General features: G+C 54.2%; 1 protein-coding gene across 1 annotated transcript; it reads right to left on the reverse strand.

The window, feature by feature from the left end:
• Nucleotides 1–1,868: 1,868 nt before the first annotated feature.
• Nucleotides 1,869–26,139, reverse strand: CSUI_001200 (sushi domain (scr repeat) domain-containing protein). The gene is made up of 19 exons (XM_068061406.1): nucleotides 25,136–26,139; nucleotides 25,009–25,014; nucleotides 22,902–24,965; nucleotides 21,224–22,215; nucleotides 20,610–20,740; nucleotides 19,785–19,982; nucleotides 19,181–19,353; nucleotides 18,432–18,638; nucleotides 18,019–18,203; nucleotides 17,684–17,837; nucleotides 16,598–17,186; nucleotides 16,099–16,217; nucleotides 15,101–15,242; nucleotides 12,898–14,541; nucleotides 8,167–12,039; nucleotides 7,518–7,783; nucleotides 6,686–7,075; nucleotides 5,668–6,084; nucleotides 1,869–5,361 (listed from the first exon to the last, which is right to left on the reverse strand). Exons 2-19 carry the CDS (start codon nucleotides 25,012–25,014, stop codon nucleotides 2,797–2,799), a joined length of 14,115 nt encoding a protein of 4,704 aa, XP_067926608.1. The 5' UTR covers nucleotides 25,136–26,139; the 3' UTR covers nucleotides 1,869–2,796.
• Between the last annotated feature and the right edge of the window lie 475 nt (nucleotides 26,140–26,614).

Raw genomic sequence — 26,614 nt, forward strand, 5'->3', positions numbered from 1 at the left:
TTCCAGGGTAGCGGTGCCACCAGGTGGCCAGGCGCCACACAGTTGCTGACACACGGGTCGCCACCACTGTCTGAGAGGATTGTCGCGCTTTCGTTGGATCCCAGCGGCACCAGCGGCCACTCCCTACAAAGAAGGAAAGTGAGGTTCTGCATCAGGCATGCTTCCAGGTTCGCCCGCGCATGCTATCCAGCTGCCTATTCTTTCTGCTCCGTTCCTGTAAAGCTGAGAGTCTTGATTCTTAGTTCGATCGAACTTTCAGTTGCCTTCAAAATTGGACAGCCCAGTCGGCACGGGTTCCTTCAGTTTACCGCGCGGGCTTAACAGCTTGGCGGGGAACGCAGTCACTCCGGCATGTCACTCCCAATATCCCCGAAATCCCGATCAGTGGACGCCAGTGTGACACCCTCCGGGATCTACTGTGATGCTGACTTAGATGGCTCCGGCTGGCACGGAGTTAGGTACAGCCTAGCAAGGTCGCCCTTCAGAAGAAGCGCGCTTTGCCCATTCCACATAGTCGGTGTGAGTGCGTCTACAGGGTGTGCTCACGTCTGAAAAGATAGTCGACACACAAACTTGAGCCTGAAGCTAAGCACCTGCAAATCAGTTCCCGTCAGCACCTGTTGGAAAGCTTGGCGGCGCCCAGGTTCCGCAATTTTCCGCGCGAATCCGCGTATAGAGACCTGGAGCAGTCTCAGAGCCGTGCTGGATATGGTTGGTGGGGCTTTTTCACGGAACTGGTGTCAATCCTCGATCGACGTGTAGATCAGTCTTCCGCGTGGCCTCCTTGAACGGAGGGCAGAGTGTCGGATGGACAGGTAAAGTAGCACCCAAGAGAACAACAGTGTTACCTCGTCTAGGCCAGCTGCGCGAGGGTCAACTGCGTGAGAGAAAACTTCGTGTTCCTGCAAGCGCGGTACAAAACGCTTGTGAGTCACCCCCTAGGACGCGCGCCCTCTTCTCTCGGCCGCAGTAACCGGCACGTCTCTGGACACACAAAACGAGGAGGCGCGGAGAGATGACCCACTGCTCAGCAGTACGTCACAGGCGAGAAGGTCACTCATCAATCGTGACAGATTAACGACAATTGGTATGATCTCTTCTGATGCCTGATAGGACGCCCGGCTGATATTCCAGACCTCGGTTTCGATTGGTCGAGTAACGTCCGCGAGTTATCAGAATCAACCAAATCTCCCTGCCGTCCCCTGTTTTCTGCAGGATCCGACCATCCCACATGGCGGCCTGCGCATCTCTGGAGGGTTTCCCGCCCCAAAAGACTAAATCACCCAACCTGCACGCGGCAGCCGGCCGACAGCAGGGCTCCAAGCCTTTGCCGATGCCACCGTCACCACACACATTCTTCGCACCCTGAATCTGGGAGACGCCTTAAAAAAAAGGCGGGAAAGTCCGCGAGGATGCCAGAACGGGAGTCTGCCGCATGACAGGGCAACGCTCTCGTGCGCCCCTGAAGGCTGTAGTAGTAGTAGTAGCAGTCAGGCGATGTGACTCCAAGCCACGCCACACTGCGGGAGGCATCCGGGTAGATCATGTTAGAGGGTGCCGCGCAGCATACCGCTCTCCCTCAATTGATGCGACGCGGGCGGGCACGGCGCTGCACCCTTCGTGCGTCAGCTGGGAACTTAGTGTTTCACAGGAGTACTCGACGGAAGTTCTATACCCTGCAAGAGGAAGCCAGCGGTCAGACGGTGCTGCGTCTAGAGCGGTCAGCAAGAACAATTGGAACTACTGCCTGGGCACGCACCGAACATCAACCCCCGCGGTGCCTCCATAGAAGTCATTCCGGGCAGCAGCCTGACTGAGTTCACAGGCTTAGCTAGAGCCCGTGGACTGACACAGACTCGGGAAGCGAAGGGCGTTATTGGGGAGGAACGTCGCTTGTTGGTATGAGACTCCACTTGATAGAGTTTGATCGGTCCGGCTTATGGAACGCCCGGGTTACTGGATATCCTTCGCGCCCCAGTTCATCAAGCGCACTCATGACCGCCCCTTCACGACCACACTGCTCCTATGAACGGGACGGTCATGATTTGAACCCGGTCTCGACCACTCAAGCCGCACAATGAGATCACCGCCGCTTCTCTCAAAAATCCGGAGGGACGGAAAAGGCTACGGCCACGGCACAACACGGCAAAGTTCTCTAAGGAGACACGAGCAGCCGGGAAGCCACACAAATGTCGTCCCGGACCAATCGAGTTGAGAAGCATCTGTTCTTATGCCACAGCGAGAGAGCTGCTGCGATCAGTTCGCAAACGATAACTGCATGGCATAAGTTGCATCACAAAACCTGCGGAACACAACTCTTGAATAGTAACGAAGCATTTCGGCGCCGTACGCAGGACTGTGGAGCGTTTTCTAGCTGTACACTGCACAACGGTGAGTCTCTTGCAGCTTCCCGCCTTACACATGTCGGTTGAGATCAGGCTTCAGGAGTAATCACCAAGGGCCGGTTCAGAGATCGCGACTGCATAGACATCCTACAAGCCAGTTTCCGGCCTGGAAGTCTTCACTTTGATTTGCAAATTCGCCCCTCGATTTAGTGATACTGCTGCGAGGGTGGTCTTGGACACTCCAGGCAAAACAGACAAACGACTTAGTATGAAGGTGTACGCGTCTTTTGTTCGCAACTCCTTTCCTTACTGCCACGTTGGCCAAGTTCTGAATCCCTTGTTGAACTCTGCTTCTTCGTCACCGGTCACGACTGTGCAAATCCAAGTTGCGAAGTCGCGGGGCGGGCACCTCCTCTCGAGTTCGTTCTGCTAAAGCTCGCGGCAGACGGGATCACCGACAACGGGCGATGTTTGCGTTCGCAGGCTGTGCTACTCGCTGCTGTTCTAGCTCCAGCGTGGAAGAGGACGCAGAGATGTCGCTGTTTGGGCTAGGCATGAGCAAGCCTGCTGTTAGGCGGTATCCCTGCTGACCGACGCAGCTGGCAGAGTCATCTGGATACAGCTCGTCTTCTGACCTGGGAGAAACCGGCGGCTGCTGGTGCTGGTCCAAGCAAGAAGCTGGATCGAAGGACAGGGACGGAGACACGCGGGCAGTACGATCCTCCCTCGGAGACCGACCAAGTGCGCCCTTCATGTGCGAGTACAAGCTATGACGCCGAGGTCCAGCAGACCCGCCGCAGGAATTCGTGGCTGCCGTATGGTCGGCCTCTTGCAAGGAACTACCACTGAGTCTCTTCCCGTGTCGTCTACTGGACAAACTGTAGCTCCGCGAGTCGCCCTCGATTAGCGGATCCTCGCTGACGCTATCGGCTCGTGTTTCTCCTCGGTCAGCGGCACAAACCGCAGTTCTCTGTTCCTGGCCTGACAGCAATGATTGTGGCGGCAGCGGCCGCACTTGCTGAAACATAGAAGGCGAAGCAGTACCGAAAACACGAGCGTCGACATCGGGACTGGCCGGCTCGGACGGCCCTTCCTCTCCACTTTCTCCCTCGTCAAGGGCAAGAGGCACGCTACTCAAATGGCCGTGAATGTCTCCTTGCCCGTGATCTCCGACAAAAATTGCTTGCTGGTTCTGTTGAAGTGCTACAAGTTGTCGATCGGGCTGAGTAAAGCTGCGCCTGCCAGATTGGCACGTCTGTCCAAACAAGCGACACCCTGTGGCACCTTCTGTGGGAGTTGGTTGCATCTGCAGTCCGCCTTGGTGCTGTAGCAGCCTTAAGAACTGCTGGTGATCGATATGCTCGGTCGGCAGCTTGGAAGCAACCGTTGACAGAGACTCGTCCTCGAGCACACTCTGCTCTCTGACTTCCTGGACGGACCCCCTGTCTCCGGGTAGCCCTCTCAAGTAGATTGGAGAGAACGGGAAACTAGTCTGGTTGGTCCTGCCGTCATCGTCTTCGCCATTCGCTGCCGGCGGTCTCATTCTTCGAACGAGAGCTCCGTCACCTTCTTTGACGGCGGTGAACGGATAACCGTTTTGCTGCTGAAGCAGCATCAACGCATTTTGAGTGTTTTGAGTTCCAATCATCATTGCTGCTGTGGCTGGCTTCATCAACCCCGACGGTTTGGCGAAAGACGGAGAGGTCTCAGCGTGTGCGTGGTCGATGTACATCTGAGCTGCCAGTAGTTCATGTTCTTTCAGCGGGCCCAACATAACAGAGCCAGCGGCAGTTCCCGTGCTATCGCCTACAAGCTTGGCCGTCCCAACGTTTGCTGAGCTCATGAGATAGGTCGCTAGAAACTGTTCGGCACTTGCTCCCGTCATCATCAGACTGCCGTCCATCATCACTGCTTCACCTGTGATCCGCCTTTTGAATGCGTCCTTAGGATCGCTCTCGTCGCAACTGCCTCCGCCGTGGCTTTCCGAACCACCCCCTGCAGCACTTCTGGCTGCTTTACGCTTTTTCCTTGCATTCCAGATCCACCATCCAGCAATCAACGCCACAACGAGCACGAAGAGTATTAGAAGACATAAGAAGACCATGACTGTGTCGCTGATCGGTTTCAAACCCGGGGGTGGATCTAGCCTGACATCTCTTACGCACAGAAGATTTCGCTTCACATCGTCCTCCTCTTCACCAGAAAAAGAAGCAGATGCCGAAGGCCTGCGTTGTTTCGGTGTTATACGCATTGGGCGGGCGTTGCGAAGTCTGGACTCAAAGCTCTCGGCCAAATGCTCTGCCCGCCTGGCCTGCGCCGACCCCCCGAGAGGAAAAAGCTCCTCGCTGCCTAGAGTCACAAGCGCTCCCTCGAGACACGCAAGGTACAGCACACCTAGCTTGGTTCCACTGATGCTGTTCGGTGCAACCTGCGGCCCAGCGGAAGGGGCGTGGATGTACCCCCTGGCGCACGTTACCTGAAATATTTGCACAGTTGTACCCGTGGGCTGAAGGCGGATGTTCAGAGCCGCAGAGAGGTCTGGTGAAATATCGGGATTCTTCGCGGGCGAGAGACTGACTTCAGTTAACTTGTAGCTCTCTTCAAGGCCTGACAGCGGGCCACTGCAGAAGCTGCTGCTACTGCCAGATACTGCGGCGAAGTCCTTCTCGCACACAAGCCCACGCTGCGGCTTCCACTCTCCGTTCACACACTCTATTGTTTCCGTCGAAGCCATGAGTTCCGGGTCGCGTGGACTGTAGCCGGGAGCGCACATGACTGTCCTTGCATCCCCGTCGGATGTGCCCAGACCACTTACAACAAACTCTGCCCGTAAAATCATAGGGTCCACTTTTTCGTATGCCGGGCACGGCCGTCTGCAAACTAGGATGCGCTGGTGTCCTGCAATGGGAAGACGAGAAGGAGCTGATGGAGTGGGAGGTTCCCACCGCCCCTGATTACACACAAGGGTCTGAGGAGCCACACCTTCCACCGGCTCGTGACCGGTATTGCACTCTACCTAAAGGCACAAACCAGGACGCCCACACCAGTTACAGGTTGCCCTATCGTCTTTAGATAAAGAAACGTGTAAGCCTGCTTCACCATACGGTTCTGAGCACAGTGCGCGGTATCGGTGTTACAGGCCGCCGCTGGACACGTTGAAAGACTGTGCACCTTCATAGAGTCTGCAGAGTGTCTGAAGTGCTTGCCTCCGAGTTCACTCTCCCGGCTGCCGCCCCGGGAACACAATGTCGGCTTCGCGAAGTAGTACCGCTGCCTTCACGTGACTGTAACTTGGGTTTTTCATAAAAAAACAGAGCCTCACCACCATTGTGCTGCCGTGCGCATGTCCCGTGCTGCCCCTTGATGGCGCCCAGATTTTGTAAGCGTCGTAGACAGACGTCCCGTCGGGCGGAATGAGGCCCTGGGTATCTACGCACGGACGTGAAGTGACAAGCAGCTCGGAGGTGCCGAAAGTGCCGAACAGAGGAAGCGGGAAGCCCCCTGCTGCAGAGGAGTTTTGCTGAAAGGGAATTTGAGTTATTTTGGTGTACGCAGGAGCCAGGGTTATCGCAAGGTCCGGGTTGCCTTTGATTGCCAGAAGCAGTTTGCCTGCCGGCGTGGTGGGTAGGACAGAGAGAAGCGCGGATGACGTAGAAGAGAGGTGTCGCGTCAGGGATTCCGAAAGTACATGGTTGAGCGAAAGCGGCGACACCGGGTCAGCCGTTAGAGCTTGCACTCGCTGAGCAGAGAAGGGAACAGAGTCAGAGTCCATTCGAACGGATATGCTGCATTGAGCAAGTACGAGTGAAGACACCGACATTCTTTCAGAAAGCCAGAAACTAGACAAGCCTCACTCTTCACATCACTTCTACAGGTATAGACCGAATCCCTCACCCTAGAACCGTTGCTGAGAACTGCGGCTTGCTCGGTTCCGGCGCATGGAAACCTCGACGCTCGTGTGTCAGAAATCTGTGGACTCCTTACACAGGTGACGTTGTCTTGTCGGCAGAAGCCGAGAAACGGGACCCAATTCTCATTAGGAAAGGGGAACATCGGAACTACCCGAAAAACTTCTTTCAGCTCTATAGAGGCCGCGGAAAAAGTATCTATACATCGAGCGAAGATGCTGCGGATAACAGAATGTAGCTACAGAGTTACGCCCCATTGATGTACTAGTAGGTGTTACAGCTCTCGTTCCCTCCACCGCACCGCTATGGATTCTACAAGAACGGTCGCAATCACGATGTACTTCCTGACCACGCCCAGCCATCCCAGCGCAGTGTGGTCGCAAAGCTGGTGAGGTATAATGTATACAGGAGACAGCATGATTCAAAGCTCACTTCCTTGAAGGTGGCTTTGTTGGCCAGCCATCCAGCGTCAACCACGGCGCTAACATCAACACTACCCCTCCAGAGTCTCATTTCGACAATATCCGCTGCTGGTAGAGCTAACAGCGCCGCGAGTTCTTCTCTGAGCACCCGCCGGAGTTCAGATTCCCGAGGGGTTCTGACCAACGCACGGGCTGGGGATTCCTTGGCGCGGTTGTCTCTCGATACGCTCTGATGCGTCGGACGGCCGCTGTCTGGGGAAGGCAGAAGACCTGTTGTGGAAGCAGTAGAAGGCTGGGTGGGCCTTTCAATCAGAGCATCGAAGTTCAGATTCTCAAGTTTCATTTCCACAGCGTACGCCGACCGGTTCAGACCTCTCGAACAGGTGCGGTCGAGCTGACGCTGTATCACATGGAAGACAACGGCAACAAGTTTTCTCTGATGTGAAACTCAAACGTATCTGCCAGTGTGATTTCTCGTGCGTTCGTACGGCTAAACAGAGTGAGTGGGCAAGTGAGCGGCCACCTCGCGCACAGCTGGTCCGACAGCAGATCACAGTTTTGTGGGGACCCGGACACACACAGGGTGGTGATTCACTACTGTATAGCAACTCGGTCACCCTGTACAATCACACGCGAGTCTGTTACTCTGGAGCAGACAAAGGGAAGATGTGCCCCCGTCCCAAAGGTCGGCACACGGAGATGCCTTTCCATAACACAGAGAGACGCTCTACTCAGCTGACTGGAAGAACAAAGAGAAACACAGTACAGGGAGATATCAATGATTTGGACTCCTCCCCGTTGTTACTGATGCCAGTTAACTAGCCTTGCATGGTGCGTCTTACCTTGCACGCGAACTCGAAGAAAGCCGAAGACCTATCGATTTGAACCCATGTATTGCTGCGCCAGAGCTGTGTTGGGGCTGCTTGGTGACCATCAGATTGCCCTGTTTTCTTCTCTTGCTTATGGCTCTCATTTACAAGACCAGTGGAAGACGTATAAGAAGAAGGGGAGTTTCCAGTAGCTGCTAGAAGGCGCAGATCAGTTTCCAGTAGGTCTCGAAGAAGTTCTAGCTGTGCTGCCAAACAGCAGCCGCGAGTCTCCACAAGCCCTGAAGGTATCGCAGAGCTGTAGCTTAAAAGCCCCTGCACCTTCGGAGACGTGCTAACCAGGTATGGTTTTCTTTCGGAACGCGAGTACTTTACAAGGCTCGTTGTTCACAACCAAGAAAAAGAATCACGATAATGAGCCAGTCCGCAAAGAATGACAGTGGTGCCACACTCTCATACAGCACCACTAGACTGCCTCGAAGTGAAAAACTGGTTGGCGCCTGGCTTCGTGAACTAACTTATTTCTGCAACTTAGCACTGTACAGCGAATGAGCGAAAGCACACCGACGGAAACAGAAACCTCTTTTTTCCTGTCGAGAGCGTAAACTTGGCACAGGTGCATGCCGTAGAAGGTGTAATGCCGGCAGCTTGGTGACACACTTACTCTTGAAGTGGGATGTGCAGTCTTTTCTTGTGTCAGCAGTCAGAAAAGCTCCGTCTTCCTGTGTCCCGCAGGCAAAAGCAGCATTGAAGGGGTTGCAGGCGTCTGCGACTTCGGTGCCAATTTGATTGACAAGGTGGCGGTACACCGGGAAGACGAGTTCCGTAGCCAGACAATCGCCTCCATCCCACCCACACTCTTCATTGAAGCAAGCAACGTCGCAGTCTCCGTCTCCGATAAGAGTAGTGGGGCAAGTGCATTTGCGGTACCTCCTCTCATTATCAGCTGGCGTATAGTTGGCCCTACTCTGTTGGGCCACAGCCACGTCGAGAACCGAAGGAAAGACGAGTCCCCCGCACAAGCTTCCTCTCATATTTCTGTGGCAGAACGTCCTGCCCCAGTGCTTCATGACCATACCTAGTACAGCATTGTAAGGATGTGGCTGAATCTCGCGTGTTTCTTCTCTGTTCTGCGAAGCCTCAGGACGGGTTCCATCCACGGTTTCCTTTTCTTTAGCTATAAACCTGTAACGGTCAGCCGCGCGATCCGATGCGTCAATGAGGAGCTGACCGAAAACGCGGGTCACTTCCAGTAGGCATGGTTCACGAGTACAGAGTCGCTGAGACTTTTCGTCATCACTCACAGGTGAGTTGAAAACCGGGTTGTTCAGTCCGACCTTTAGGACGTCCTCTGCACAAGATCGTCCGTCTACTTCGATACAAAGTAAATCTACAATTTCCGATATGTTTGTTATGTCTTCCAAGAAACCCTTCGTGCCTTGGAAATCTGGACTGCCTGTTACACCATTTCGCAGCTGCACTCGGACATGCGACTCCCCGTGCGAAAGAGGCAGCAAACGTCTTGCAGGAGACGCTGGTCTGACCGATAAAAGAGAAGACGACTCCTCCGGTTTCTGTCGGATCAGTTCTTCATCTACTCCAGGTGTAAGGCGGAAAGAATCCCCCAAAACCGACTCCCTGCTCATTGCCCCGTCCCATTCACCCATCAACGTATCCACCTGCGCATTCTCTGTCGACGACAGATTCCTTCCTAAACTCTTCGTTGTTTTGTAGCTGCTGGGGAAGGCAGGCATATGGACGTCAATCAGCTGACTAAGCTTGGCGAGCACGACGAGCTGGCGGATGTTACTTCTGAAACAGCTGTCCGCGGGGCAATAGCTGCTCAGCTCTCCCATGAAAAAGGAAGGGCTGGCTCGTGCTTGAGTGTACATACTCCGGACAAAGTTGAAAGAAGCGGACGCCTCCGCAAAACAGTACAGCCCATTCTTCTGTGTGCACCAAATGTCAAGTAAGCTGAGTAACAATTTAGCAATCTGCCTTGCCTGGGTGGCTTCCTGGAGAGTGGAGCACCCTCCTGGTGTCCCCACATTGTCACTGGCTTCGACAGTAGCCAGAGCGGACTTGAGAGACCGCATACAGCTATTGGCACAAAAAGAAGAAAGCTTCAATGCCGAGTTTCCGAAAACCAAAGCCCCGCATTCCCCTCTGAGCGACGAGCGGAAAGCATCAAGCATACGAGACACACATGGAGGTGTGGGTTTTCCTTCGGAAGTCAAACCGAAATCAGGCACAGCAAAAGTCGCTAATGCACCTCCATTCTTCCATGTAAGAGGAGCCACTATCGAATCTCTGCTTCTGTTGTTGAGCCCCACGGGCTTTCCAGTCCACTGTGTCGCTGTGATTCCTCCCATTCCCTCCAGGCTGAGATCCACTGCTTGCGAGGCGCAGGTTTCGTAGAAATTTTCGAGCACTTGATGAGCCTCAGCAGCCTGCTGCGGCCACCACATACCGCTCCCACGACTACTGGCAAAGAAAGAGGAAAGCGACGATGAAAGAGGGGGCCCAGAAACAACAGACCAAATTCCATTCCGGCATTGTACTACGACGTCTGTGTCAGTGCTCAGCTTGCATTTCACTTGAAGCTGTTGACCAGGCTTCGTAAGAGCCGTGTGCAGTAATCCCTCTTCAGCAAGTTGTTTATCGACAACGCCTGCTAGTCCCGGAGCAAGATGGGCGCCTCCGACCGCACTCGATGTGTGTCTTCTAACAACGAACAACTCCTTGTTGCGAAGGAAGGGTTTCAAAGCACGGGGTGAACAATGGCCACAAGGCTCGCAGGTAGATCCGCCGCAGTCGACATCGTCTTCATCCCCATCCTTAATACCGTTAAAGCAACTGGGACACACTTGCGTACAGCTTCCTCCGCAGTCCACACCTGTTTCATCACCGTTCCTGATACCATCAAAACACGAAGGGACTTTGCAAACTAAGGGGGATCCTCCGCTTACTGCCGCCATCCCTCTAGATAAAGACTCGTTATTCTTAGACGACCAGGCCCACCGGCCACGCTTACAGCTCAAAACTGCAAAACGAGCCTCAGAAGCATTCAGAGCCGATGGATGAGCACACTGAATGTGCAGTGCCGCTCCCGGGGGCAGCTGGCCTCGAAGTTCTCTGCGTACCCAAGTTTGCGCTTCCTCCAGGGGCATGTAAAGGCCACGGGGAATGGAAGACAATTCTCCAGTGTTACTCGGGGGTAGGACAAAAGAAACAACCTGCTTGTTATCGAGACCCACCTGCGCAGGAGGTGGAAAGGAACAAGAGACGCATGCTGGGCACGGGCCCCCGCAGTCTACCCCTGTTTCTCCGTTATTTTGTACTCCGTCTTCGCAGTAAGTGCAAGGTGAGCAATGCATTCCTCCGCAGTCGACACCTGTTTCGTCTCCATTCATTATTCCATCCGAGCAGCTCGGCCGGGCACAGACCGTCCGCGGCAGCTCAAGTGAGCCATATCTGCATCGCATCTCTGCATTATGAGAATCACCTGTAACAACAGAAAATCCCGCTTGGCAGCTAAGGCCTATCGCAGCATTATGTTTGAAAGAAGAGGCAGAGAAGGACGATGGGACCTCAAAGTGGTGAATCTGCGCAGCGCGCCGTATCTCTTGTCCGTCGCACTCTCGCCTACATGCGAGCTTGAGCCCAGTCGGAAAGCCGCGTGGTTTGTGGTCTCGTGGCGTAGAGGCAGGTTCCTGTGAACTTCGGCCGCCAGCTCCAGGGGACCTACTCTGCGATGTAACAGCTTCCCAGCTTCCATCTCGACAAGTCAGCACTTCGAAGTCGGCTCCGTCTTGGGAAGAAAAGCCGCGCGCGCACGCGACTTGCAGTTGCTGCTCGTGCTCCCATCTACGTAGCAGGGCAGCTCGTGGAGCCAGCAAACGTGGCTGAAGCTCGGGAGGCACCGGTGGAACTCCACAGCCTCGTCGGCACTTCAGGTCAACTTGACCTCTTTTGGTAACGCCATGTAATCCAGTACCACCAACAACTCTATACGCTGACTGCCATGTTCCATCATCACAAGCAATCTTGTGTGAATCGCCTAAGGCGCCGCCATCTACTGCTGCTCCCGGTGCGCATCCCACAACAGCCTCTGTTCCATGCTTGTAAGTTTCTCCTTGGCGGTGCGCATTCAAAGTACCGCTTTGTTCCTCCTCCCCGTTTCGGAGTTCGTAACGGTCGCCCAACTGCTCGAGAGGAGGGCCACAAGGAGCCTTACACTGCACAGTAAGCAAATCCCAAACCCCTCCCCTGCTGCATGTGAGCTGCTGTCTTTTGCTCGAGCCCACAGCTACAGCTTGAGGTGCACATGTGACTTCGAGAACTTGCTGCAAAGCGCCGTCTGGTCCGATCATGTCCGGAAGCGGCGAGACGGTATACGCCTCCGGAGGTAAGTCCAGGGGAGGACAACGGGGAACGCAGAGAGGAGAAGAGGGAGGTGCGGGGGAGAGTGCTTGCCACCGACCATCGTGACAAGTTGTTACGAAGGTCTGCCGAGTGGCATTTGAGGGGAGGAAGCCTGTGCCGAGAAAGGCAAATTGCGAAAGAAAAGTACGCCCGCAGGAAAGTCGAAGGGCGTATTCAAACGACTTGGCATTCAACAGGAGGAATAACTGTAGGAGGACATTAGCAGCTCACCAGGTCTCACCGCACCTCATCATGCTCTTTTCAGACAGCTACGCTTTGAGGCTTAGCAACTCTGTCTCCCAGGAAACTGTAGTTCCAGCTAGCTCCCGTGCATTGAAAAGAAGGGTGATGGTGAACAGACACCCGAGGCGCCAGGCGCTTCTTACCTACGCTAAGAATCACAACGTGACTACCACATACCAGACTGCAGCAGCCTGTCCGTGTTTGCTTACGCAGGCGTGCGTCCGTCTGCAGAATTTGCCTATGCTGATTGCGGCCGCACTTGCAGACGACTATCACGCGATTTTGAGGAGCTCTGGAGATTTTACACTGGAAGCAGAAACCCAGATCAAAGAAGCGCAGGCGGTCGAGAGGATCGTGTACAGAAGCAAGTACCCGTTCGGACCCACCGCGTCTGTTTACATTCCACGCGTGCGTTCGGATGTCCTCGCCACTTTCCGCATCCGCAGCACTTGGAATTCAGAGCTACGCAACCCCGTGTACAAGGCCGTGTGATACTCCGGAGGCTCACTGCATACAGAGTATTCTGTGACAGTTTCCCGCGCTGTGCATCTCTTCCGTGTAGCGCAGATCCTTATTTTCAAGATATTCACTGGCTGAAAGGCAAGCGTGCTGCATAAGCTCCGCCGTCGCCTATCGACCCCTCCATGGAGACACTCGCACTTTTCTGTCGCGTCGAGACCGTCCCATGTGAAAACGAAAGCGTCGGACGACCCGATCTGCCGCTCACCTGACGCGCACTTGACCGTCTGTCTTTCGCCATGCTTTACGGCTTTCTTCATTTGCCCGACTCCCCCTGAGGGCTCTAGGCCTTGCCCGTGTTGTAAAAGCGTGGATAAAAGCTGTTCCTTGGGACAGTCAGCAAAACACTTCAAACGCACGTCAGCCCATCCCGTTTTCCCGCACAGCACCTCCTCACTGTCTCCGAGTAGTTGTCGCTCATCCCCCCTAGCCGCTAAGGTGGAAGAGGAATAGCTCTCTTTTACGCTGCTCGCTCCTTCGGCGCAAAGCACGGTGCGTTTTTCACCCTCCTTAGCTTCTCGACTCTCCGGTATCTGCTGGCGTCCATTTCCCCCGCTAGAACGACCGGTAGTACTGAGGCTCATCTCTGTCTGGTTAGCCGTCATCATAACCTGATACCTACTGCCTAAAGTTGGTCCGAGAGGAGGGCAAGTTGCTCCACACTTGACAAGAAGCGGTTCCCACTTGCCTTGAGTGCAAGTGACAGCTTGTCTGGCCACCTGACTTAACACTTCCGCCGTGTCTGTACACTGTATATTCACAACTTCACCTTCCAAACCTTCTCCCCCTACGTCGCCAGACATGCGATATGCGCCCCCAAGTACGGGGTAGGGACCGCAACTGGGGAAACACTTAGGTAGGTCCTTCGACCCTCTCCATTTTCCGTCTTCACAGACAAGATGAGTTTCTTCAGCGTGGGGAGCATTCTTAAGAGATGCATGTACAGAGTACCCTGGCCGACAGCGCACTCGGATTTGTGTGCCGTCATCCGCGTCCTGACTTCCCGCAGGTAGACCCAAAATCTCATGACCTGCCTCTGTTACACCTCCGTGGCCAGATTCACTTAACAAATCGGACTGTGTCCGGCTTGGACTCACCTCCGGAAAGGACAGAACGACATTCGCCTGGCTTAGAGCGGCAGCGCACCGCCCACCTGTGGTGTGGAAAACAATGATACCTTTCTCTACAGGCCCCCACGGATTGTACGCAAGATCTGTCAGTGCCCCCAGCTCTGCAACAAGGTCGTACGTCTCACCAGGCACCAATGGATCTTTTACATGCAATTCCACTACTCCGACAAGCCCAGATGATGGCGGCGGCGTCGTGCTTCTCTGGAGTTGTCTGGAGGCCGGAGATCGTAGAAGACTGTTCTGGCTGGAGGGACTAGCAGATCTACCGTGGGGTGCGAAGTCTGCCTCAGTCTCATCTTCGATCACTTCGTGTATAAGGCGATTTTCGTTTAACGTTCTTGCCGTTGAAGACGCTGAGGCCGCGGAAGGAATCACCGCCTTAGCAGGCCTGTTTGAGATCTTGATGGAGTCACCGCGCATGCCGGCCTCCAAGTCTGTTATCCATCGTATTGTCCGCTTCTTTACGCCCCCTGATTCTCCTCCTCCTGGATTGCGTGGCACGAGCTTAATTGAGGCCCAGTGTCCGTAGTTCATTGGCTTGTTGAAGGTCAGGGTGATAGGCCGGAGAGGGAGCAGGGTGGACGCAGAAAGCTGAAATGGGCTTCCAATCGGAGGGTCAACAGCGATAAGAGAGGCAGGAGATCGATCAGGGGCTTGGGCGCAATATATAGAAACCTCGGGCTGCGGACTCCTTGTAGCTCCTGTCCACTTATGCCACAGACCTGAAAGGATGAATAGCAATAGTATCATCACGAAGTGATACTGTATATTGGAACCCGCTGAAGCCACTGAAGGTAATGACGAAGAGCGCGAAGGAAGACTAAGGGGCACTTTCCCACTACTTCGTCGTGCGTCTCGTTTTGACCACCGTCACACGGATAGCTAACCAGAGACACTTTACTGAATAGTCCTAAATCTTCGCTGATTAGTAGTACGAAGAAAAGTTCGTGACTGCATGAGGCGAGGCTTGAAAGAAACCAAAAGAGGTAAAGAGTATCAACAACGGAAGCTGCACCTGCCAGGCCTTCTAGAATTTATTAATTGTTTGCTCGAAACTCTGTATCAACACCTCTGGCGAAAGAAGTTGAACACCGACGAAGGTTCAGAAACAAGAGGGAGACCATGAACTCCCCGTGAAATCTATCAGCTGTCCAAGGATACGATTAGGGAAAGTGTTCGGCTAGAACCTCTTTCCTGTTGACTCCTGTGACGGAGCGCCAGCATGTCTTGCAGGCGCTTTTTTCTCAAGACTATTGTGCAGCGGCGTTCCAGTTGTAGTACCCGAGGGCGGGACAGCTTTGCTCCTTCCTCTTTTCTTGTCGGCATGAGCTGTTAGATCTGCGAAGGCGAGGAACGAAGAGTCGTCGTAGTTGGTGTCCACAATCCAGTTCCCTCCTTGCTGCAGTTTGCCATTGTCACGGACCTGCAAAACAGAAATTTCGCAAGATGCACATGGCAACGTAAATCTTTCCTGTGCTTCCACAGACAGCAGCGTGTCAGTATGTCTCACGCTCACTACGAGTCAGCCACTAGGCGATGGGCCTCTTCCCTTGGTGCCCGTCTCTTCGTCTTCAGGCACAGTGCCTGTGCAGCGGCTAGCACCCGACAGTCAACTGTGAGGCAGAGAGCACGACGTTGCCTGTCCGGTAGCCGCCATTTACTCAATCATGTTTCGGAGAAAGTCTAGTCAGTGCGAGGTGTTCGTTTGTCGTCACCGGGCAGACAGTTGGCTGCGCGTCAGCAAAGAGGTAGTGGAGGACTGGACGCGGAGAGGGCGCGGCGAGTCTCTTCATGCCCCGAAGAACAATATCAAAACGACAACGATAGCAAGCAGCATTGTTCGGCAGCGACATGCATGTTCGGCAGCCACATGCAAAAAGACACGGGTCAACGTATATTTTACAACAGACCGCCCACAAAATGTTCGCGTCTTGATGGCCGTTGGATCTGAAAAGGCTAGTTCACGCGTGGTGGCAAGAACACACTCTGGTTACAGGTGAGAGCTACTTGGCATAGGCATGTTGCTTGGGCCCCATGAATTTCAGATGTCTGATTCATTAAGTTCTCTTCTCCGCGCGTCTGTTACCCACGCCACAGGGTCGTGACATGGGAAATACGTACCCCGTCGTCACTTTAGTGACAAAGGCATTCGGAAGTGCGAGGCGAGGAGGATTCCTTCATCGAGGCGCTGAAGTGTCAAGGGATCTGGATGCCAGGTGCTCATGCTGCCAATACCTAGACACCACCAGGAGACATTCTCTACGGAACGACAAGCTTACTTCTTTTTTCCAGTAAATGAAAAACGCGTTCTTCTCGCCGCCTTGCCAGCTCGCCTGATCGTTCATTGGATCTGCTGGTGAATAGAGTCCATTGCAGTTGCCGTTCTCCGTCGTGAAGCCTTCAGGCAAGAAGAAAGAGGAGCCAAGGCAAGAGCTTCGAGACGACGTGGTGCATCCGGAGCTAGTCGCAGTACCGTTTCTCGGAAAGTGCGTCCCACGCGGTAGACAACCAGAACGCTGCAGTTCAGAAAATCGAGCGTTTTCTTCCCGGTAGCTTCCACAGTCATCGGAAGGGACTGTTGAGAGCCGGTCTTTCGAAGCCAAAGTCACTGAGCCGCTCATGGTCTTTCTTACCTGTCTGATCCAGTGCCCCCCTGATGTGAGGACGGACTTGCAGAGCAATTACACAGATGAAATGCAAGACGCCTCAGACTACCCTACTACGGAGAACATCACCTTGGTTCCTCAGTGCTTGGAATAGCGGGTGCAAGCAGCGTACCTGTGACATAGAGGAAGGGACAGTTAGCGTCATTGGAGAGCGTAAAGCGAAGATTGTTTTCACCTTTGTTCATATTGCCGATCAAATCCGTGACAAAACCAAACTCAATACCGATCCGGTAGTCTCCAAGTGGAAGGGACACAGCGTCTTTATCCGGGATAATCCTCAGTTTCTGCCCAAGAATCTCAACAACCCACTTGTTGTTCGCCGCGCCTGGTCCCCCCATCTCTTCTGACTGGGACTGATTCACTAAACCGCCAGCTAAACTCGAGAGATTGACGGAGCCTGCCCGGGCATCACTGCTGCGGGAACTCCCAGCCGAGCTGCTGCCAGGAAGCAGGCGTGAACCACTAGTGAGGACAGGTGGTGTAATTTTCTTCAGGTTGGCTGCGTTGTTTGGGAGGGTAATCAGGTACTGCTGAGAAGGGTTCTGTAGATTTGCGACCATCAAAGCTGCTCGGGGTCGCCCGAACTTGATATTCTCGTTGAAGATCAGGTCAATATGCGTGACTGGCGGGACAGCAAAGGTATCGTTCATAGGGTACATCGACACAATGTACGGATCCATGTCATCTTCTACGCATTCTCCCTGAGCAGAAGATAAACAACAAAGTAAAGCATTTGCTCTAGAGCTCGCAGCTCCAACAAAACTACAGGTCTCCGTGTGCATTCCTGTAGAGTGAAGCAGGTTTTTCTTCAGGCCTCCTGCTGTTCCTTCCCTCTGAAGTCAGACACATGTCAGCACCGCAGCACGAAAACCCTCCGCATATCCGTTCACCCTCTGTCCTGCTGACTTGCTTACTTCCTTCATGGTGTGCCTTTGCTTCCACCTCGAAAATCGAAGCAAAGGCGATGCGCGTGTTCCGTACAGACAGACTGTGTAGTGTTGTCGCTGCCACTATTGGAGGTGGCATTACAAAAGGTAGCAAAAGCTAACAACGGGGCCGTCAATTGATAGGGGCTGTCGCGAAACCATGACTGACAGCAGCAGAGGCTATCAGAAAGAAAGAGTGGAGATGACTCTCAGCGGCACAGCGGACTACCCCTTCTTGGTAGAGCCAAGGTGACTCAAACCTGCAAGCTCACTTTGGCACAGAGAGCATTGTTAGGGCAGTCCTGGTTGACGATACACTGCACATTTGCGACCAGGCCTAAGTCTTTATCAAAGTCCGAAGCCTCATCACACGTTTTGCCATTGCCACCGACATCCTGACCGCTACAGCCGCACAGTCTTGTCGTTCTGACACCATAGACACAGACAGAGCACACCGACCCACCACGTGAACATCTTCACTCACAGGGTCTGAGACGGATATATGCTGCAGGTGCCCTTGCTTTCAGGTGCGAAGGAAGATGTGAGCCACCCAGAAACCCCAGCACGCTACGTGGCTTCTCCCACCCTGTTTCTAAAGTAGACATACAATGTCAGTTTCAGCCCCAGGATTTCGTGAGTGACACCGGCATTCGCGCCTGCTTTAGGTCCCGGGAAGTCTAGAACTATGCCTGTGGAGTTCGTCACACGTGCTGCAACTTGTTCTCGAACTGACGTGACACTCCTCTGTCTAAGCCTAACCGTTGTCAGTCGTGGCTCGCATTCAGTTCCTGTCTGAGGGATACCCAAACTCCCCACGGAGCGCCTGAAGCCAGGAAAGGCGCTTATTCTCGATCTCATTCCCACGACATGCAGAAGCTACACTGCCTTGGTGATTCTCTACACGTGCTACATACGCGCCAGCTGGAATTCCCCGATGTGCCTTATGGCGCTATAGTGATTTCGCCCAGGCGTCCCTAGGTGCGGTTATCTCATAACGCTTCTGTGTAATGTGTCCCGGACCGAAACTGTCGGTGTGACTGGATATCTCTGTAAGACTTGCCCAAGTGCTCTGTTCACGCCGAGGTTGATGTCGCACACTCCATCATTGTTCACGTCGGCAACACATGGTAGTGCGCTTGTCTTCACGTAGTCAGGATCGAGAGCCGCTTCGGCACCGCAACTGAAATTAGCGGCAACAGGAATGACCTTCAGGGCTTGGTCGACGCTCTGAAGCAAAACGGCGCAGAAAACGCAGCTACAGTTTGTATGCTCAGAGCTCTGCAACCCTCGGGGATCCAGCGTAGTAAGGAGAAGGGCAGGTTTTCCGCAGGACACGAGTACACACAAGGTTACTGAAAAGAAGGAACTTCACGGACTGACCCCAGCCTGGCAGCGATGTGAGTATATATACACGCGACTCTCTTGAACAAACGGAGTTCTGAATTCTTCATGCTCACTAAGTGAGCAGCCCTACCTTCTCCTTCTGCTGACTATGAAAAGACACCAACCGATTGTAGGACCTTGGGCTTGCTGTATGTGGTGCCTGTAGAGAATGTGTCTTGCTGTCCATGTGACTGTGTACCGGAGACTGTGAAACCCAAGGACTCTCAAAACGAATATGCCGTTTCTATACTCGTTAATGGGCGTTGCAGGTTTCACTTCTCGCCCCCCACGGCCGGTCCTTCGCAGCCAGGGACTTTTTGTCCGATGACGATGGACTTTCGGGGTCCGGATGACGCAGTACTGTCTTAACTCTGGTCAGGGCTTACCTTCGCCGCGATGGACTGCAGAGTACACTGCTGATTTCGAATGCAGGTAAACGCGTTGACACCTGCCGCTGCCGCTGACACAAGAAAGCCTCCGCAGTGGTCTTCCACGCAATATGCGAAAGCATTGTCGACACAGTGGGCGTTGGTTAGACATTCTTGCACTCCCAGGCGGCCTGCGGGCAACGTCGAGCATATGAAAGGTTTTGTGGGCTGAGTCACCTTGACACGTTTCCCCCATATCGGGAACACGCTGGTATCGTGCATGACAGCTCCACTTTTCCTCGCGCTGGAAAGCAGACGTAGGACAACAGACGGCTATAAGGTCGGAGCGCTACGGTGATTGGCCCCTGCTCTCCTCCTGCATGCGGTATTAGAAAACAGAGGTACTAGCTCACGGGTTGGAGAGTGTCTACTTCATCGTAAAGCGAGCGAACACTGCCAAGCGTTGAACAACAGTACATACACGTGTCCTCGTCGAGAGTCATTACTAACAACAGTCAGACAAGGAATGGCCTCCCGGAAATGAATCAGTGGACAAGCTCGGAAACCCCAGTTCTCAGGACAAAGTCTGGCCTCTAACGAGCTATAGACGTCAGAATCTGACCAAGAGGGACGAAGAAGTCCCGCACATGGTTGCACGGGACGTCGTCTCCATTTGTATCTAAGTTGGGGCAGCCACAAAGACGGACGCCCTCAACCGTATGCGTTTTGTTCCTTCTGTGTCCAACACCCGCGCGAAAGATGCATGAGGACGGCGACGTCGAATCGCAGATCCATTTGTTGGCGTTTGCGAAAAGCGATTCTGTGGACAGCACAAGAGAATAAGGCGGATAGCTGGAAACCTGGACGGCACGTCAGGGCTGCGGGCGGAGCAGGAAGCATGGTGAGCGCTAAGAGCAAGAGTGTTGACGACCGCTGGGAAGAGGTCGGAGCGCCACACACCAGGCGGCACTGCCAGTGGGTTCTGCCGGGCAAGGCACTCCGTGCGTGTCTGTCCATCGCGTGGAAAGAGCCGACAGCACAGGGGCGGCAGCACTTAGCGAGAAGGATGAACCAGGTAGGATCAGCTGATGACCGGCTGCGGGAGTCAATAGACTCGGAAGCTGCTGTCTTCGCGAACCACGAACTGAGAGATGTATGGGCTCCGCCAATAGAGAACACTTCCAGCAGTTTGGGTAGAGTACTGTCAATCTGGCCCGCACAAGACACCCGGGTATTCGGACACATATCAAAAGTCGCTGAAGAGAAAAAGGGAAGGTAACTAGACTAGCGGAGAAAGTTATGCACTAGCGGGCTTGACGTATGTCGCAGACATGCATTCGGCGACAGCGACCGGACAACATGCAACATGACAAGTCGTCTAGACAAAGAACAAGTGGTTTCAGGAGCTGAGTACGACGCCTTCAGAGCTCTGCGCGTCCTGGCGCACCTGTCGGTTTCAGGTTTCTTGCCGTCCCGCACGGTTCGGAGGGCGTTGTTGCAATGACCTCGAACTTATCCGTGATGCCTTTACCCGGGATGTCTCCGGGCTTGATGTCACACCAGTAACCTTCAACACACCTGCAGCAAGGCAATGTGGCAGAAGAGCTTTTGAAGGGTGGGCAGCAGACTCAACTGCCGAGTAGGCATGTCACTGCCACACGGGCTGTTGACCCAGGAGTGAGATACATGAAACACTGCTGTCGCTGCACCGGCTTGGTTGCTCATCACCCGTGGCCTCTATTCATATTCCGCTCTGAGGGGGGTACTATTCCGAAGACTAGAGTGCTTACATCTCCACCAACTAGCGAGGTGCTCAGTAGGCACTTATGATGTGAGGTGCTTCGGTACACGTATAGCCAGCATCCGACCGCCCTCGAATAGGGACAGCTTTGTTCTGTGGTCGCGATGCTGCCTCCCAGTGGAACGTCACCAGGGATGTAAAAGAGGAAACTCTGCTCTCGGCCAGGGTCGTCCTCTAGCAAGCAAAGAACCACAGCTGCTGGAAGGCGACAAAGGAGCCTGGTTTTCGATATATGTTGTAAGAATTCGTTTTTTAAGTACCTGAAAAGGCGGCTATCTTGCTTGTCTGGAACAAAGCCGACGCATCTGCCTTTGTCACACACGCCCATCCCACCGAAACAGTCTGTGTTTACTTTGCATTCCGTCGCGAGTCGTCCGTCACCTTTTTTTCCCTCCAGAGCAGCTTGGCTGTTTGCTGCCGGTCCCGTAATGTACTGGAGCAAACGCCATTTAGATGGCTCGGCTACATTTGTCCGCGACTCCAGATTCGTGCTGCCAGACGAGGCTGTCATATTGGTCGCGACATCGCTTTCTTCAAGGGTTCCTGGAGTGGAGGGGTGAGAAAGATCGGTCGGGGTGCTTTCTTGGGTAGTAGCAGGCGCACCGGTAAAAGGCGCCAAGGAGATGGACTGAGGAGACAGCGAATCTTCGAGTAACTGGGCCTCTTCTACTCTGGTGTCTTCGATGTCCCGCATGATTGAATACTTCACATCTTCTTTGACCTTCGGAGTCTTAATGATGAGTTTCCCTAGAAGCACCGGGGCTTCGCAGCGGGGGCCATCTAAGCGGCTATTGCATCCGCAAAGTGTCGCCACACTAACCAAGGATGTCCCCGATCGTCGAGGAGACATCGGAGTAACAGAGTCGTGCAAAACTGCCGATGAAGGATCTTGGTGATCCGCCCATCGCACTTTCTGTTTCAAGAGAGGCTTGATGCCGGATGAGAGGGACCCAATGCTTAGACGGCGGTGCCCGGCATGCACGTGAGATAGAAGTTGTTTTTTTTTCAGGGTCTTGCGTTCGTGAAGGCCGGCTTCAGTTTCCTCTGCGAGGCTTCCGTGTGCCTTTTCAGCGTCGCCTACTTGTTGGCTTTCTCGGGAGCCAGGCAAGTATGCGGTATCGGTTGAATGGTCATGTGCCGATGATTCTCTGGCCGTTGGCATGGAAAGCGCAGCAAGAGCCGCTGGAGGAAGGGAAACAACGCAGAAGGAACCTTCAGCGTACGCCCTGCAAGGGAGCCGCACCACGGCTTCCTGTAGAAGAGACAAAAGGCATTGTAGAACACTAAACATTGCCCGTGCAGCTTTCCTCACCCAGTAGATGGCCCGCGACTAAGCCACAGAACGATAGACAAGCTCAAGCCGCAGTGATCAGAATCGACGGCGTCGCCGTGTGAGGCCGCACAACCAAGAACAGGCTGGGTGGAGGACAGGTGAGAGGCGCACGTGGCCGGGGGCCCGAACTCCAGGCTCCTGTGCGCCCTTTGTAGGGCACTTTCACCGAAAGCATAGAGGTGGAATCCTTCGAACCTGTTACGTCGACTGACGGAAGTTGATCTTGCTCGGTGCAACCGACACAACAGTATGCTCCTACTTGCTCTCGGTTCGCCATGAGACCACGGTTAGAGTTGAATAACGCCACAGCCCGCAGGTCTGTTTGACCTGGAACGAGCTCACGAACTGCTCCTCCCCGGTTTGTGTGTCCCGCACTGTGTGACGTAAGTGAGAGTGAGGCCAGGAGCGCTGCCTGTGAAGATGTCTTCCAGTTAGTAGAACTGCTTGCTATGGTATAAATACGTAAGACAGTGCACTGCTGGCATGCCAGTTGCAGCAGCCGCGCCACAGGCAGTTCCCCTGCCCCTGCAATCCTCTGCCCTTTTCATGGCAAGTGACCCGCTATGGACTGACCGAGATTTCCTGTTCGTGCCCTTTGGGCTCACCTCGGTCAAAACTGAGGAATCGCCTCTCAGGCCCTCGCAACTGTCCGCCTGCTCGCTGGGCAGCGCCTCAACGTAGAACGATCCAGCATCCAGGCCTACACCCCACATCTTGGAAAGCTCGCAGACGTTGCCTACTGTGCATACGAACGTCCTTATATCAGTGTGTTCGGAAAGGGCCGGGTTGGAGTCATCAGTGTGATCACTTGCGCCGCGGGAGTCGGAAGATATGCGAAGTCGGTGCGCTGCACTATTCGAGAAAGCGGCTTCCGTGTCGCTGGAAACGTCGGTGCCTCGGTACATCACGGATTCCTTCCCGCGTCTCTTGTCAACGACAGGAGAAATCTCGTGTGGAAGGTGAGCCTGATGAGGAGTGAAACCAGCCACGACGAGTCGTCCCACAGGAACCGCAAAGTCCTCTACCGCCGAGCAAGCCTCGCCTTGGCCGGTTAGATCTGTGCCAGAGCAGCCGCACAGTGTGTATGTCCCCACATTCAACTGATTCAGAAGATCGCTCCCGAGTTTAAGGGCGCACTCAGCTTGCGGACGCAGACTTGACTCGTAGGTGCACTTCAGAATCTCCTCAGGCAAGAGGCCATCGATTGTTGTGGATGTGTCGTGCGTGTGTGTGCCCCTACCAGTACCGGAGACAAAAATGTCTTCCGTCTGATCACCGATCTGGCCCACTATGTATTTTGAGGTGTTGAACGTTGCTGGCTGTTTCGGAATCGGCTCAGAGCCAAACAAGGGACAGTCACCATGACGGTGATAATCCTCGGCCGGACAAAAGCCGGGAAAATCTTCTTCGAGCTCGAAGGATGAGGGTTTTCCGCCGCTGAGAACCGCGGAATCACCCCCTGTAGGATTGAAGCCATCTGGCAATGATGCGGGCTGGAATGCGGAGTGTCGGCCGTGCTGGCGCTCCATAGCAGCACCCGCGTCAACATTTACGTGCTCTGCGCTCAGGCCACAAGTTGCATAGCCTTCTCCTTTGACCACTCTGAGAGCAAAGACGCCGTTCCCCGCTTGTCCTCCCTCGCCATAGAAGTGGCCCTTCAATGTGAGATGGCAAGGATCTCCAAGACGACACAGGAATGGGCGTGTCTCAGGGCCGGCGAATCCCCAGCATCGCCGCTCGATACAACGGCGACCAGCGCCGAAACAATCCGTATCATGGACACATGAATGAAGCTCCAGTAAGCGCTTGCTCACGTCCCGCATGGATTTGGGAGGATGAGCGTGCCTCCGGTCTTGCTGGAGCTGTCTTGGCCTCCCCCCTTCGTCAGCTTCCAGGGGAACATCTACAACAGGCGCGTTCGTCGGCATTCTTCGAGCGGGAGGTCGCTCCCCGCTGTCAGGAATGTCAGCGGACGCTGAGCTGCTGTCCGTCGCAAAAATGTGGCTACGGGCGTTCGGTTGTCCTCGAGATGAAGTGTCCCCTCGGAAGAAAGTCCCGCCATCGCTGGCTGGACTCAGTTGGCCCGCTTGGAACAACCGGTTGTTCATGTTGAAGAGGCTGCTGCCACCACTTCCCCTCATTGGGCCACCTAATGCATCAAAGACTCTGAGCACACCAGGCCTTCCACCACTCTCCGTCGTCAAAAGTTTTGCCGTGTTGTGGTGCGAGGCGACCACATCGTGTGGCTTCGGTAAATCCTCAGTTGCTTCCTTGCTGCTTGGGGCAGCAGCACCCTGTACAGGTAGAAGCACCCCGTCAAACCTGGCGCGGTTCAGCTGTCCGATAGAAGGCGGGGAGGGTGGGACGGCAGAAGGAATTGAGAAGAGCACGCCAGCAAGGCAGAGGCCAAACCAAAAAAGTAGCATTGTCTTGAGAGGGTGCAGTATCCAGGGCGTATGGGAGACGGCTCTTGCGCCCCCTAACGTAGTGCCGGGGCGTACTCGTATGAGAAGGAACTTATTCGGTCCGGCTGCGATGCGAGAGGGGACGTTGCCATTCAACTGCGTTCTCGATGCTGAACCGTGTTGGCGTCTACTATCCGAAGCCGCACTCGCGTCTTGACACTCTCGACATCCATAACAAGCCAAGCCAGTCGTGGCTACCTTCCTACATGGAGTAAGTATCATTGTGCAGCGCAAGAAAACTGCGCACAGTCATCTTCTGTCTCGTCCCGTCTTTGGCTATCGCGAGCAAAGCAACGTGATCAATATGTCACTTGCTCCTGCTACTATCGGGACCCAGGTTTCGAATGTCCGCTCGTCGCGCACGCGTATCATCAGTCCAGTATTCACGAGCTGATCTGCAACTGGCACCGCACCCTCTCAAGTCAGGTCTCACACCTTCAGGGAATACGGCATGTCGATCTACCCAAAGACCGTCCAGAGAGCAGACCTGCCTTACACGAACTGACAGCGGGCCAGCAGGATAGCGGAAGTTGTCACCTTGGACGTCCCGCAGTACGGCTCGCTCACGCGAATCCACAGTCAAGAAGTATTCGTTGAGAAAGGCAAATCCAGAAGAGCGTACACCTCTCAGCTGGGCTTCTGCTGAGTGCGGGTGGGACTCACCCAGAAGACCAAAGGGAGACTACAAACAGTTTCCCGTGCAACCATCGATAATGGCCTCCATGTGCCCCCTGAAGAAAATGGTGCTACAAATAGGGATACGTACGGGTATTGGAGAGATTCCAAGACAAGCGAGAGAAAAAACTTGACTTAGCCTTCGAAATAAGGGTATCTGGGACAGCGAAGCCGTCACCGGTGCTACTACAAAAAGATGGCATGCCAAAAGCGAGGCGGAAAACACGCTTGGCCTTCTACCTTCGAATGCATAACGGACCTGCTGACCCAGACTCTTCCCAAGAGGTTCAGGGCGCTAGACGGCAGAGGATTACCACCCAAGACCTAGAGGCGGTCGGAAAGCAAGAAAAAGCGGCAAAAGGTAGTGTTCTCGGAAAAGAGAAACTGGCGCCTCGGAATTTACCACGCACGTGTCTGTTGAAAGGTGACCGTGCACACCACGAAAGGCAAGTGTCGGCTTTACCGCTCACAAGCAAAAAACCCTTATTTCTCTACCGAGGAGGTCGAACTCGGTTGCCGCCCACGAGAAAGGAAGGGCTGAGCTCACGGGGGGACGCCAAGCATCTCCGCACATACCGTGAGTCAGTACGACTTGGCGAATGCGTCAGAACTCCCCTTTCGCAGGAGGATGTCTGAGCGTAGAAATAGTCCACCCGCCTAGAGAGAACCTACACAAAAAGCACGGTGTGCAGGCTTTATTGAGACCATGCCAAGGAGACACGTTGTCAGTGGTCATGACCGAGTCATACGACCGAGAACCGGCTTTATTCTGTGCAGCCTTCCACACTTGCATGCCTTTAGTACTCTCTTGTAGCCCGAAGGAGTGCCCTTGGGACAAACTCAGTCCGGCAACACCTGCGCGGCTCGCCCATTCCACGGAGGACGAGACAAGGTGCAGCCGGTCTTCTTACCAAGCCGGGACGAGAGAAAAAGAAACCTTCACTGCTGCTCGGCAGCCGTCCCCGTCTGCGCAGCCACGTGAGAGGAGTGTGCACTAGCGGATTAAGTGATGCATGTCCCTTCATACACCGCAGTGGCAACTCTCAGTAGTACCTAAGTGGTCTTTTCTCTTTCGACAGACAACGTGCAGTCTTTCAGCAACAAGCCTGAGTCCACTTGCAAGCGGATCGCCCCGGTCGCTCCAGACTTCTTGCGGCCTGAAGGCTTACAAAGGCGGT

Source organism: Cystoisospora suis, assembly GCF_002600585.1.
Source record: "Cystoisospora suis strain Wien I chromosome Unknown contig_477, whole genome shotgun sequence".
Classification (NCBI taxonomy): Eukaryota; Apicomplexa; class Conoidasida; order Eucoccidiorida; family Sarcocystidae; genus Cystoisospora; species Cystoisospora suis.

Coding starts and splice junctions, on each gene's coding strand:
- CSUI_001200 (XM_068061406.1), bottom strand. Junction 20,741..21,223: donor CAAGATAGCCGCCTTTTCAG/GTACTTAAAAAA, acceptor GCCTTGCTGCAG/GTGTGTTGAAGGTTACTGGT. Junction 7,076..7,517: donor TCTTCGAGTTCGCGTGCAAG/GTAAGACGCACC, acceptor CATGTGATACAG/CGTCAGCTCGACCGCACCTG.